The sequence below is a fragment of the Anser anser genome (assembly GCF_964211835.1).
Source record: "Anser anser genome assembly, chromosome: 4".
NCBI classification, from domain to species: domain Eukaryota; kingdom Metazoa; phylum Chordata; class Aves; order Anseriformes; family Anatidae; genus Anser; species Anser anser.
In genome coordinates, this window is record NC_139724.1 from 15,039,711 (window position 1) to 15,053,305 (window position 13,595).

General features: G+C 43.5%; 1 protein-coding gene across 18 annotated transcripts in view; it reads left to right on the forward strand.

Moving 5' to 3' along the window:
- LOC310898156 (uncharacterized protein) overlaps positions 1-13,595 on the forward strand; it is a 176,488-nt gene that overhangs the window by 28,173 nt on the left and 134,720 nt on the right. For 2 of the 18 annotated variants that reach the window (XR_014583012.1, XR_014583013.1), the window contains exon 2: positions 13,060-13,364. The exons of 15 other annotated variants lie outside the window; for them this stretch is intronic. Coding sequence is in view for 1 of the 3 variants with exons in the window: in XM_083832678.1 (XP_083688804.1) it covers positions 13,060-13,123 (64 nt within the window). In the remaining 2 variants the exon portion in view is untranslated. The remainder of the gene's footprint in view (positions 1-13,059; positions 13,365-13,595) is intronic. One more of the 18 variants, XM_083832678.1, reaches the window with a different exon arrangement.

A 13,595-nucleotide genomic window follows, 5' to 3' on the forward strand; every position in this document is an offset into this window, starting at 1 on the left:
TTATCAATGAACCTTCAGTAGGTAGAAAACAGCTCTTGAGAAGCCAGGTGAACTTGAAACTCCTTTACAACATAAAACGTGGAACTATAATTTGTTTCCCAATATAATGCATATGATATTTGTTGAAATTGATAGTGAATGACATTCTTCCTCAGTGGCAAAAGCACTGAAAGCAGCCAGATGGTTAGCAGAAATATGTAGTATATTAGCAGACCATGACGGTTTGCTCCCGTAGTTTTTCTTGGGTTTACTGGCGACTGAAACAACTTTTCAAACTGAACGTCCAAATGTATTGGGAAAAAAAATGCAGTTACTTTTGGAGTAATAGCATAATTACTGTATTTAGCTGTCTTCCCCCATACCTGTCCTGAGTACGACTAACAGAATAAGTGGAAAAATACATAGCAATTTAAGCCACTAAATTATACCACAGTATGGTAGTCTAAATTTCCTTTCTGTTTGAGGAGAGACCTGGCTTGTGTCCGCACAATAAACTACACTTTTTTTTAAATTTCAAAGTAAGTGAAATCATATGTCCCAGGATTTATAATGAACTGCACAATAATTGTCATTTAATCTGATACTCATTTCTCTGGGCTAAGTAACCAATGTTCTCCCTAGGATGAGACAGGCTGGCCATTAACATAATAAAAAGATTTTTTTGCAAGACAGCTAATCTGACTCCACTAAAAGCTGCTCTGGGTGGAGTTCTCTGGGACCTGTCGTGTTGTGAACCAGGTGAATATCTGATCCAAGGTGTCAGAGGACATACACAGGCTCTGGCTCACAGCTTTACATGTTCGGATGACACACTCGGTAGAAAAGCCAGCAAAAGCTGGAGAGCTCACTGCCTTGTCAAATCAATGGGGCTTTTGCTAAATAACTCAGTAAATCATTCATCTGCTGCAGCATCTTAAATATATATCTAAAAAACACAGTCAGACGAGTCCTGTTGTGAGATGGTGCTTCAAAGATATAATCTGGAGTGGTTCATCGCAGAGACTTAAATAGATGCCTTTCAACTTTGTGATAAAGCCAAGAAGAAATGAAGAATTAGGAAAAATAATAACCAGGATGTTTAAATAATTCAGTCACCTCAGGCACCTGCTGTGAGTGCTATGAGGTCTCATAAAGAGAGCTTGAGTAATGAATGAACTCTTGTGGGAATCTTAGTATTTTGACAGAAGTGGGCAAATTTCACAGGACAAGATGAAATTAAGAGTAGACTAAATTTAGGGGAATCAGATTTCAGCTTCCAGTAGCTGTAGGTTCTGTGAAATGCTTCTGTCACTTCACTGTCACACTAAGTTTTATCATCATTCTGCCTCCAACCCCCGACTGAAATCAGGGTTACATCATACGACACACAATACAAATATCCTGGAAGAAGGAGTCTCTTCCTCTGCATTTAAGCAACAAAAGGGATAAGACAGGGTTGCACAAAGCTGCACAGTAGCAGTGTTGAGTCTCAAAGCATCAGTCTCCTGGTACCCAACTCAAGGCTGTTCTTGGAGCTCACAGTAAAACCAAGATTTGAGCCTAGGTTTGCTCTTGCAAATAGACCATGCATCTGTGCTACTCTGATGAAATTCCAGTAACAGGGGAATCGCATTAGAGCAAGAAAATTAGAGGAATAAATGGTCTCCTGAGGTCCCATCCAAACTGAGCTTTTCTATGATCATAGGATAAGGTTTGCTTTGCTTTATTGTAGCAAGCCTGTAGGGGAGAAAGTAAGATAGAACACATTTGCTGTATCTTTCAGAGCAGGCAGCACGGAGGAAGGTTAATATTTTTCACGTGGCTTGGCTGTGGGGTGGCTGTTTTGCTTTTTCTTGATATGTTTAATAGAGACACACTTCATTCACGTCTGCATAATCCATTAATTGGGCTGATGCACGAGTCTTCTTCTTATGCTACTCATTATTAGGAAACGTCTTGGATACCTATCAGGCTGCTGCAAATCAGCCTCCAGGAGAATTTTTTAGAAAACCTCGGTGCCAAACTCCTTTCAGGCATTTCAGTTCGTGGTAAAACTACACAGCAGCTCCCATTTTACTGAAATCCATCCAGGCAGTGGGAAAAGGAATCTAGCACTTGAACACAGCCAGTAATGCTCAGACTGGGATCAGAGTGCTGGTGTGCTGAGAATGCAGCAACCCAAAAAATAAAAAATAAAAATTCCTTGCAGATCTGACATATCCATCAATCTTCATTCAGCAAAGTATTTAAGCCTTGCTGAACTCTTAAGCACATGCAGATGATTTTATGCTATTCCAAAAGAGGAATCTAATTATGCTTTCTGCTGCAATCATTTAGAGATCATCTTTATGGAAACCCTACCATTTGTCCGAATTCAACATCTAAACACTGGATACAGGGGAAAATATTGCAAATGGTTTGTTTTGCTGATACTGGATTAGACTGAGTGGTGTGTGATAAAAATCTGTTGTAATACGTAACGTGCTTGCATCCCACACTGTATGAATGTATTACTTAACTGAACGTGGTGAATTGATAATGTGGTGCAATTATGTTCGTCTCACATTTAAGCCATCCCACGTTGGAATTTAGAGAGGATACGAGACTACAGCAATGGATGCCTGCCAAAATTAACTGTCTTTAAGCACTTTAAGGTCCCGCACGCAGCAGATGGTTGGCAGTACAGAATGAGGTGACACCAAAGGGTAACCTGCCTGCCAGGAGGACCAGTTTCAGGGTAAGGGCTTGCTGTGGGACCTGCCTGGTCAATGGGCTCCTGTCATTCAGGCTGGTGTTTGAGTCAGATACCAAAACATGCGTCTCTAAATTCAAGAAGGGTTCTTACTTGCAGTCCTCGACGCCTTTAGCAAAGCCATGATATAAGGTATTGTCCCAAGAGAAACAAAGCAATCATTTCAGCAGAACACCAGCCACCTACCTTGTAGAGGTGTGACTGCAGTAAGCGTACTGCCAGAGCTGGGTTATTTTCATTTAGGTGGGTTGGAAGCATCCTCTTAGAGAAACTCAGCCCTTTCTAAGGGGCACTCACGCTGGCTGCGTGATGGAAGGAGAGGGATGAGCTGTTAGTCAATAAAAAAGAAATATTTGAGGGATACTTAGGTCATGGGATCTGGAGGTCTTGAGTCTAGCAAGGATCCCCAGTGCAGACGTTTTGGTGTCAGAACACGTGGCGAGATCGTGTGGTCTGCCCCCCAGTGTCACGGCGTTAAACCAACATGTAGTCCTCCCATATGGGAATAGCAATCCCTAGGTAACAGCAGCATTTCTTCAGAAAGACGCGCAGGTTTGTTTAGATCTTATTTACTGATGAGACCCTACCTCTGTCCCGATACTTGATTGCAATAATTAAGCTTCTTCAGTGTTAAAAGCTGCGCCCTCTGCCATTTGAATCTGTCCCTCTTCCGCTTTTGGTTGCTGCCTCGTTACATCTTTCTCCATTAGATAAATGGAAAACGCACCTTTGAACTTTGCATTAAGCTCTTCGTATTCCATTCCTAAGTCACCTTTTAATCTTTGTTTTGGTAATTTAAGCAGAGTGCACTAATTAAACCTGTTGATGCAAGGGCTTTTTCTCCTTCTTCAAACTACATTCACGGCAAAATTCTGCCTCCTCTCCAACTTTCCAGCATCTTCTCAGACAAGGACAAACTGGACATGTGTGCTGTCTTAGCCATGGTGTCAGACATGTCCTAGCAAACACTGTTCTTAAACAGCAAGAGGCAGAGCCATGCGACAGCTTTATGGCAAGTAGTTTAAGGCATAGCATATGTAAAACACATTTCAAGAATCCTTTAAGGACCCAAAATTGGATCCTTCCACTGGTGACAGCTCCTAAGTGCTCCCACAAAACATCCCTTAAGTAGAAGTACTTGCTTGGAGCAGCACTTGGCCCATCTGCAAGCTCACTGTTTGGGTGCTGTGGTTGCGACCGACTTACCAGGATAAAATGCCAACACACAGACTGTGCCACATAGGCTTTCATTTGGTTGCTAAAATGAGAGAGGCCGGGAAGAGACCATTTTGCTCAGGCTGAGTTTTATACGTTGTTAAAGGCTCTAAAATGTGGGTGCATTGGAGAGATTTGGAGAGGTTTCTTAGGAAGTGGGTGAGAAGCAAGGGATGCAGATGAATGTAAGATCTAACTCGGAGTGTCTTCCAAGGGAAGTTAACAACAGACAAAAAGACACAACTGCTCTGAAGGTGTGCTCTTGCTTCATACCCTTCCAAGATTCATCCCTGTATCAGAATTGTATTGTAACTTTCAGGCCTCATTTAGTTCTTTTGAAGTTTGGCAAGAATCCCTTCCTTTCCCTCAGTGGGCTGGGCTAGGCTGTCATGTTGGCTAATAATTTATACATCAGGGATGCACCGACGTGACTTCCCACTGCAGATACGCTTCTCCAAGTGACACAGTCTTTTGAGCATTTAAGGTCTGTATTAATGCTGGGCAGTTTTCCCAGTGGCCGCCAAAGGATTTAGAAGTGCCAGACAGACCATTTTTCAGGGGCACTTGTGCTTCTAACTTCTTTCAGTGCTTTTTCAGAGCTTTGCAGCAGCACACTCCCATCATGGCACAGGAGCGAACTGACTCCACTGAAAGGAAGACGGAATTGACCATCTTGTCGTTGTACAAAACAAGCACAGAAATTAGGAGAGGTTTTCAGGACAGTATCAAGTAAAGACAAATACTTCTGTCACACTGGGCAAGGTGCCTGTTCCTGGAGATGCTCTGGGTTTTGAAAAGCTTCTGATTTCCCTAGCCTGCTTTGCAAGCCCCAGGGGACTGCGTGTCATGCTGCAGCACTGCTTGCTGAGACTGAGCCTCCACAACTTTCCGCTGCTGCTGTCTGTTTGGCAGCATCTCTGGGAGCCAGGTTTGGGTTGTGCATCAGAGCCACAGAATGGGATCCGTGGGAAGAGCCCCTTCTGGGAGAAACAGACCGGCCCTGCATCCTTGTAACAGCATCTTACATCATCATTTAAGGTCTCTGCACGTTTCTGCATTCATGTCCCTGCATGCTTACGCATACACAGGCAAACAATGTTTACTGCCACTCGTTTTGTTCTTCCAAGCCTCTAAAGCAGGTTGTGAACACCTCTGCTGGTCCTAGTCCACTGGGAGCAGTCTGTTTACCCCATTACTTTGTCAATGGCAGATCCCATGGCCTGAATCGAACCTGTGTTGTTTGTTTTCACGCCGGGTGGAAAAGACAAATCATTGAACAAAATGGTCCCCTTTGGGAATGGGCACGATGCGTTTTCAGTTCAGATGGTTGATAGGACAAGCCAGAAGCTGCATCATATAGGCTCACGGGAGGCAGAATTTGACCTCCGAAGGGGAAGTGTTTCACACACCCACCACTCCCTTCTACTAGGTGATCAGTGAACACAGCCCAGAATGCCTCTCCTCTGTGCTGGGAAAGCACTGTGTCACTCACATTAGGAATCTATGGCTATTTCTTCCCTGACTGCATCCAGGGAATCTGCACTGACTTCCCCTCATGGCTTGGCTCCTTATCTGTTCGTGCATTTTCTTTGCAGGGTGTGGTCATTTCCTCTTGCCCATCTCATCCTTTGCTGCTCCCAGAACTGTCCAGGTACTTTGCTGCTGAATATACTCTGCAAAATTCCTCGGAAAGAAATGCACAGATTTTTCCTCTTCACTCATATCATATACTCTGAAATTCACACCCAGGTGACATACGGGAAAGAGTGATCTCTGCTATTGAGTGAGAGCATTGATTGAGAGTTTTGGCACCGAATGCTGTGAAGTAATTACCAGCATGAGGCAAGCAAGCTTTCTCATGCTACCTCCATGCAAGCGTACACCTGCAAATCCAGAGTTAACACACACATAGAAACAATGGCACCTTGTTGATGCAGAGCAAATTGCTCCAAATGGCATGCACAATCTGTGTGCTTCTGAAACCAGGCTTACTGAAAAAAAAAAGGGCAAATTATGTAAGCAACTTTCAGCTATTTAAGTGCACAATCCAGCTTGAGAACTCATTAGCAGATCGTAGAGTGCAATTTAAATGCACTGATGCAGCCGACAGCTACCCAAGCAGCCTAGAGAAAACGACACTGCAGAAGGAAACTTTGAGGTTCGGTGATATCTTACCATGGATGGCTCCGAGCCAGAAAGCACACAGCCACCTAATGTGACACAGAAACCTGCCGGAGCTTTTCAGAAGGGAGGAGGACCAAACAAATCCACTTCACCACGTATGTTCCCAATGACACTTGCAGGCTGTGCTGCTGGCTGCTGGGCTTACAGCTAAGGCACCCCTTTGCCTACCTTGACCCGAGTGCCATGTGTGGGTGCAACTTGCAGCTCTTGCACTGCACAAAATCCAGTGGCACTACTACTCTACTTTTTTTTTTTTCTTTTTTCTGATTTTCTAGGCCAGGTGGAGAAATACTTCTCTTGATACCTTCTCATCCACTCAGTGGGGAGATGTGGGACTTTGTCTCCTCCTCTCCTGAGAGCCCCGAAACCCAAATTGTCGCCTCATTGGAAAGAATGCAATCTTGGCGCTATGATCTCTCGTGGAGAAGATGGAGCAATCCCTGCCCCTCTGCATAAGCAGTGCATTTAATAGCTGAGATTCCCTGGATATCACAGGGAAAGAAAGCTCACGTGACTGCAGTGAGCATGCCTCTACACTCTAAGGAGTGGGACGTTCCCCGAGGAGTAGGAACTGAGATTAGCTATAGGATTTCAATGTAATCACATGCTCTGACCCTAACCACTGGATCACCGTTGCCCTCAAGCAGATGCTTCTCCTATAGTTACACCCAGCCTGGACTTTTTAGTCATGCTACAATTCACCACCACTGAGCTGATCAAATTATCACAGTGTCTGGTTTACAATATCACTGATTAAGTCACAGAGGAGGAAGCTAATTATAGAGGAGCATGCTATTTACACACAGAGATGCTGTAGCAAGCTCTGCAGGAGGCAGATGGAAGTATTCTGAAAGAAGAAAGGGCATACGAGAGCAAAACACAACTTTTGTGGGAACGCCAGAGCCTCTTCTCCTCCTCTTCAGGCATTTCTTGAGGATGGTGGTCTGAGGAGCTCTAGGAGTTTGAGGGCAGAGCTCCAAGAGGCCATGTTAATTTTATTACTGGGTCTGTGACCATTACTCTACAGACTAGAATAGCTCAAACGTGTCCTTAATGTCAACCTATCAGCGTATTCTTCCTTGAACAAGCATTACATAATTACACTGAATCACAAAATCAGAATATATGGGATTGTTTGGGGAGGGGTTATCTTAATAAAGAACGATCTAATTCATATCGATCTTTCCTTCTCTAACATGTTTAAGCGTAAGTGTACTTAGGAGCCAACCACATCATAAAAACAAGGTCTGGAGTCAAATGGGAGAGAGCTGTGGCACAACCACAGCGTGGGTACTTACTCAGAAAATTCATTGAAGCAAATGGAACCGATAACTATCTTCTGTGCACTTGAAGTGAAACATCTTAAATGCAAAACAATTTAATATTGCTTACATTTGACGTTATTTTCTACAACAATCAAGGGTGTTGTTGCCTTCCAACTTTACAATGGGAAGTACAAGTTTCCGGAACATGAATCTGACATTGCCTTAATTTGTCTCCTGCGTCCGATGGTTTACAAAGGGAATATAACAAAGAACTGCTGATACAACAGCTTTTACACCTATTTAGCATGAGCGTTAAAGCCAGTGAAAGATACGGGGCCAATTAAGGCTCACCTGCCTTATAAATCCTCTGGTATAAAGCTTTCTGACTTGTCACAATAAGAAAAAAAAATATTCCTGGCCTCTGCCAGGAATTCATGGGAATGCTGCTTTGGCTGTCCGGAAAGCCTGCAGTGGAATAGAAAGCTGCTTTGGCAGGATGGCTGGCAAGCAGCGTTGTACACAAGCTGAGTTTTTCCAACAGCAGAGCACGCCAGGCCTGTCCCTTTTTAAAAATGGCAGATAAAAATTTAGCCTGCAAACTACACCAATTCTCATACAGGATCTTAAAAGAAGGGGAGGGCTGAATGGACTTTCCTATGTGACATATGTGACCCCCTGCTGTCCCATCATCAAGCTCCCAATAACCAGAAGTGCGTAGAGAGCAAGCAGGAGGAATTGGATTATTCCACTTTGGATGGTTCTTGAAGGGCATTTAGCAGACCATTTTCAGCTTGAGAGGACCAGTTAGCACAGCAGGGAGAGGGGAAGGCCATCATTTCCTCCTGGTGTGAATGACCACTGAGAAACTCTAAGGTTGTAGGAGAGCTGTAAGCATTCACTTCTTGAGGGTGAGACTTGAAACAGGGGTAATCTATTTTGTTCAAATAGCAGTCAGCTGGATTTTGAGATTTGCTGTCCGCAGCCTGGCAGGTAATTTTTTGGAAGAGGAGTGGGACGGAGGATGCTACTGTAGATGTGAAACTGATGGAGGAGATGTGTGAACTATCACTGTCCGGGGTATCAGTAATGCCACCTCATCCACATCGTCACTAAAAGCCTGAGCTATCAGCAGGCAGTCGCTGCTGGCAGTCCAACACCCCTCTTTGGGATGCTGAGGCTGAGACAGAGAGAGAGACAGGCTGTCAGGGCATGTTCACACAGAGGAAGGAACAGGCTGCTTGAAAAACGGAGCCGAGACAGGAGCTATTTTCTGTTCCTTCAGCTGGCACGACCTGGGCTCTGGGTGGGCCATGTGCAGTGTGGAAACGCTTGATGGGAACCTCGTGGAGCCAGGCTCGCCTCCGCTTCTCGGAAAGAAGGGCAGATCAGCAGCTGGAGTCTAAGCTGGGAAAAGTCACCCTCCCACAAAAGAAAAAAAAAAAAGGCGTGTATTTGAAAAGACAGGGAGAGGTGATTTGGTATATGGCAGCACAAAGTCTAAGAATAGAGAGTGGGCCTGACGTTTTTACGACTAAAGGTTATTAATTATGTGGGAAACTCCCAGCATGGAGAATGTCAGCAGCTCGATGGATTATCCTTGTGGCTGTGCCAGAGAGGGATATGCTGGTGCCAATTTGTGGCAGTGGGTAGAAGATTTCTCTTCAAAGAGAAATCAGAAATTCAGCATCCTCCAGGTGCATGCGCGGCGTTGTGCTGTCTCACACCAGGGTGCGTTATCACCGTGCCTGAGGAAGGTTGGTCTGCTGTATCACAGGGGTAAGGAAAACACATCCTGTCCAGTTGTGGAAAATTCAGCCACAAATTTGTTCTGATTAGATGGTAAAATATTGAGACATAAATTATCAAAATTCTTAGCAGTCAATGTTAGCTAATACCGTACTAATTTTCATCTTGATTCCTTCAGAAGTAAGTTGCAAGGCAGCTGTAACGTAGGCTTGAAAATAAAGCCTTTTGGGTAATTGAGCGTCCTAGTATTTACTTTCTGAACTGGTCTAAGGAGGATATTTTAATGCTGTGGACAGACCTGCTTAAATGTTTATAAAAGTCTAGGTATAAAATCCTAATGAGCAGTAATCTGTCTCTAATTCCTCTAAAGTAGTCACTAGCCTGAACGACAGGGCTTTATGACTTTCTATGAGACACATTTACCTCCTGCAATTCATTTAACTCTAATTCTTTTGTAGTTTATATTTGGCTGGTTTTATTTTATGCTTAACAGTAACTCTATCTAAGCACAGATATGTTCCTTAAAAAAAAAAAAAAAGAAAAAAGAAAACAAGCAGGTTTAAATAGTCCTGGAATAAGATTCTTCTAGCTGCAGCTATAATAACACCACTAATGTTTAACAAGCCACAAGAACTGGAAGAATAGAATAATTTACTTGGCCCATAAAAGAGCAGAAGTAGTTACATAAAATGAACATATCAGTCTGCTTTTATTCCTATTCCACACAGTTCCCTGTAGCTTATTTCATTTTAGGCTCTTTTTTTTTGGAGGAAAATTAATTCAATGATGATACAATTTCTTCTGGGTCAGAGAGACCAGGTTAGCCAGAAAGAAATAACTTCTCAGAAATAGTGAATGAATATTATGCTTCCTGGCTTTCAACCCTGTTACTAGGACAATAGATGGATATAAATTTCAACAAATACAAAATAAGCCCAATTGGAGAGCTACTCCAGAGGGACTCTGAAATGAGACAAAAACAAATGGATTTATAGAACTAGAAAACAAAATACTGCATTACTTGTATCACTTTTCTTGAAGGCGTAAAAAAAAGATATTAAAAAGTCATTAGCCATGCTAGCTTAGTCACCTGAGAATCTTTGGGAATGACACTTCAATTCCACTTCCATAATGACCATGTGGGTTTGTGCAAGTGGAATGACAACGGAATTAATTCTTCTGGAGAAGCTTCTGCGCAGGGAAGATGGCGAGGCATTCCTAGCAGCTCCGAGAGGAACTTCTGCTCCAAACACACTTTTAAAGATCAGGCCCTGTGTCAACTCTGGTCGTTGTGGCTGGTATTTCAGCCCATGCTACGTCTGCAGAAGTAGTGCTGCCAGCTTGGAGCCATAAACCAGTGCTCACCAGCTCCTGTAGAAGTCTCACTAGGTATCTAGCAACCTTCCCAGTTGTCCTATAGTTTTATGTCTTACAGTTTTATAAGCCTCTGACTTGTCCCCCTTTAATTTTATACTTTTTACAGTAATGTCATAACTTTAGGGGGAGGATGAAGACTACCGTTAGTTGGCTGACATTCTCACTTGGCAGTCAAGAGGTCTGTCCTCCTAGGAGGGTGCACCTGCAACCCTTTTATGAAGAAGTGAGCTTTGGGGACATACGTCCCTCTGCTTACAGGCAATATACTTCAGTACTGAGCCCAGTAACTCAGCTGATACTGACTGAGCTCCACGGAAATGCATGGGGCTCTGCCTACTTTCTTTTGTGTAGAGTGGAATTTATTGTTGTATATTCTACATTTTAACCCAAAGTTTTGTCCTGTCTTGGTGCAGGAGAAATAACAAACCCATACACAAAGTAATTACATTCCATGAATTGTTGACTGGAAGCAAGAGCAATTGGTTTCCATCAAGTTTATTTGCTAGCGTGCTTCCCAAATTTCTGAGTGAAAGATGAGCTCGGAATCCAAGCCTACGTTTAAGGCCTATAAAACTGACGTGTCAAGAGAGGTATATGCATGTATATTTGAATTTCCCCCGAGGGATTTCACAGTGGCCCAGACTGGAGCTATCAGTACTGTACGGATGTGTTTCCTCAGATGGAGTGACCAGAGGAAACGTGATCTCGCTACTGGGACTTAGCACTGCTGGTGTTTTCAGTCCCAGAAATCTTTATGGCAAAAGGGGGATTGCTGAGAGCAGCCCCTGCCCTGTTTTGCAAGGCAGGAAGCTTGATCTGGGGTCGGTAGATATTGCCTGCTCATGTCTCTTGCTTGATTTCTCTACTGCCCCATCGAGTCTACATTTTTGCTTCATCTCCAGCTGTATGTGATCCTAGAGTATCTATGATAGCATGGACAGCGGGAAATCAAGGTAATGACAGGGCTATGAGAATAACCATTAATTCTGAATACAGTCTATCTTGTGCTTAGATCTTATTTGTATTGCTTCTCTTAGATTTAAGCCCATAATAGCCCATGATTGCTGATAATCATCACAGTTGAGAAATCACTGCTGAATAATATAATGTTTTGGAAGGAGACAGAGGGACAATAAACGAGATCTGGTGTTCTGCAAACCACAGCTATTTCTGCACATCCCCCTGCTTCGCTGGGAAAACAGCCTCTCCTTGCCTCTTGGCTCTCCCTTCTAGTCCTCCAGAGCAAGGGTGAGGGCACATGCCAAGCACGAGCATCACTCAGGGTTTTTTTTTGCATCTGACACAGCAGGGTGCAGTTATGTCCCCTGAAATCCAGAGGCTGCTATCCCTGGCAGAGGGGCTTGCCTGCTCCTGGCTTAGGCAACCACACTGCAGATAAACATGTCACGGCTCTGCTAGCCACGTGGGACCAAGTTTTCAAGGAACGAGTCAACAGAAGCCCTCTCTGAGGAGCTCTTCCTCTTCAGAGATCAAGGCACCCACCTGCTAGGGGGGTACCTACCCATCCCCTAAGCTTTGTAAACTTTTTTTTTTTAAGTTAAGCCATGTAAAAAGGGGATTATATTTTTATTAAATAATGGCTGTGCTTAGTCATTTAGAAGCTTTGGAGCTCCTAGGAAGACTATGGCTCTGGTAGTGTTGTGCTGCCCTGAGAATGTGCCTCGTTTTCGTGCTGTCTTCAGGTTTCCTAAGGTGTACGAGTTAAATGTCTCAAATTTCCTAGGATGAAACTGGCCCCCAGAGCCTCCAGAGTTGCATCTTATTTCAAGTAACTGGGATTGGGCTTGCATTTATTTTGGGGTGATTTCAGGCTGTCTGTTGGCTTGGCACCAAGTGAGCAATGCCAGATGCAGCTGGGTGTCTCCTGCCAGGCTGTGCAAGCGGGCTCTGTCCCCGCTGCGGTTTGATGTACTAGCTGGAGGGAGGCAAACTAACAGGAATTGCAATAATCGAGTGGCTGGGGGTTGGGGGGAAATCAATGGGCAAGACAGAACTTCGGTCTTGGGAAACAAATGTCAGCAAAGTCAGACAATACGCAGGAGATGGAGAATGGGCTGGGGGAAGGGTTGGGGGGAGAAATTGTGGTTTTCTTTCTTTTTTGTTTGTTTGTTTTTAATATCCTTCAAGTTCTGAATTTAATTCGCAGGGTGAGTTGCAGTCCAAATTGATCTTGAAAAGGCAAGGTTTTATCCCAAAGTTGTCTCTGTTGAAAGCAAATGGAAGTCAGCTATTATAAGGGCAGTGGGGTGACAGGGTATCATAATTTCAGGTTTGAGTGCATTTACTTGTAAGAAAACTTGATTACATTTGAGTTTTCACCGTCGGATGGAGCTGGGGAAAAGGGAGCCCAGCATAACAACATCAAATGAAGTAAAAGTGAAATAAATCTACAGAGCAATAGCAAGCTGTTGAAAAATGCAGAATTTTGGTAATGGGCAATAGCATAAAGGCCAGCATGTCCTATGGATTCTGAGTAAACCTCAATTTCAAGCAACTTTTTTTTTCTTTTTTTGCTTTCAGTAACCTGCTGAGCTACAAAGGGAGAGGAGGGTACCAGACAATGAGGACTTGTCTCTGGGGAGCAGCTAAGTTCTAAATCAATCTGATGGTGTTCTTGAAATACCAGTGAACGTTTCCAAGCATTATATTAAAATTTAATGATCAATAGTGCTGAAAGCTGCACTACACACAGGCTAAAATAAGTGCTGACAATTCACCAGTATATGAATTTAATAAAATGTTGTTCACCAGAGTTATCTACAATGCACTGTCCAGATTATCCTCTTGATTAAGAATTACCTGTCAAAACAGTCCCTCTTTGTTAGGTGAGTGCAGATCAAAGACAGGGTTGTTTGTCCTCTTGTGTATTAACTGCCAGAAATAGGTGGCTACTTATTCAAACTTAGTCTAGCTACTAAAGAAAATAGCCTTTTTCCTTTGTATAAGCATATTACGAGCTACATCAAAGGAATGCCTGCGGGCCCGGCCAAATTCAGGACCCCACTCCAGTCAGCTGCAGTCCCTTGCTTTAGACTTAAAAGTATAAATAGACAAGA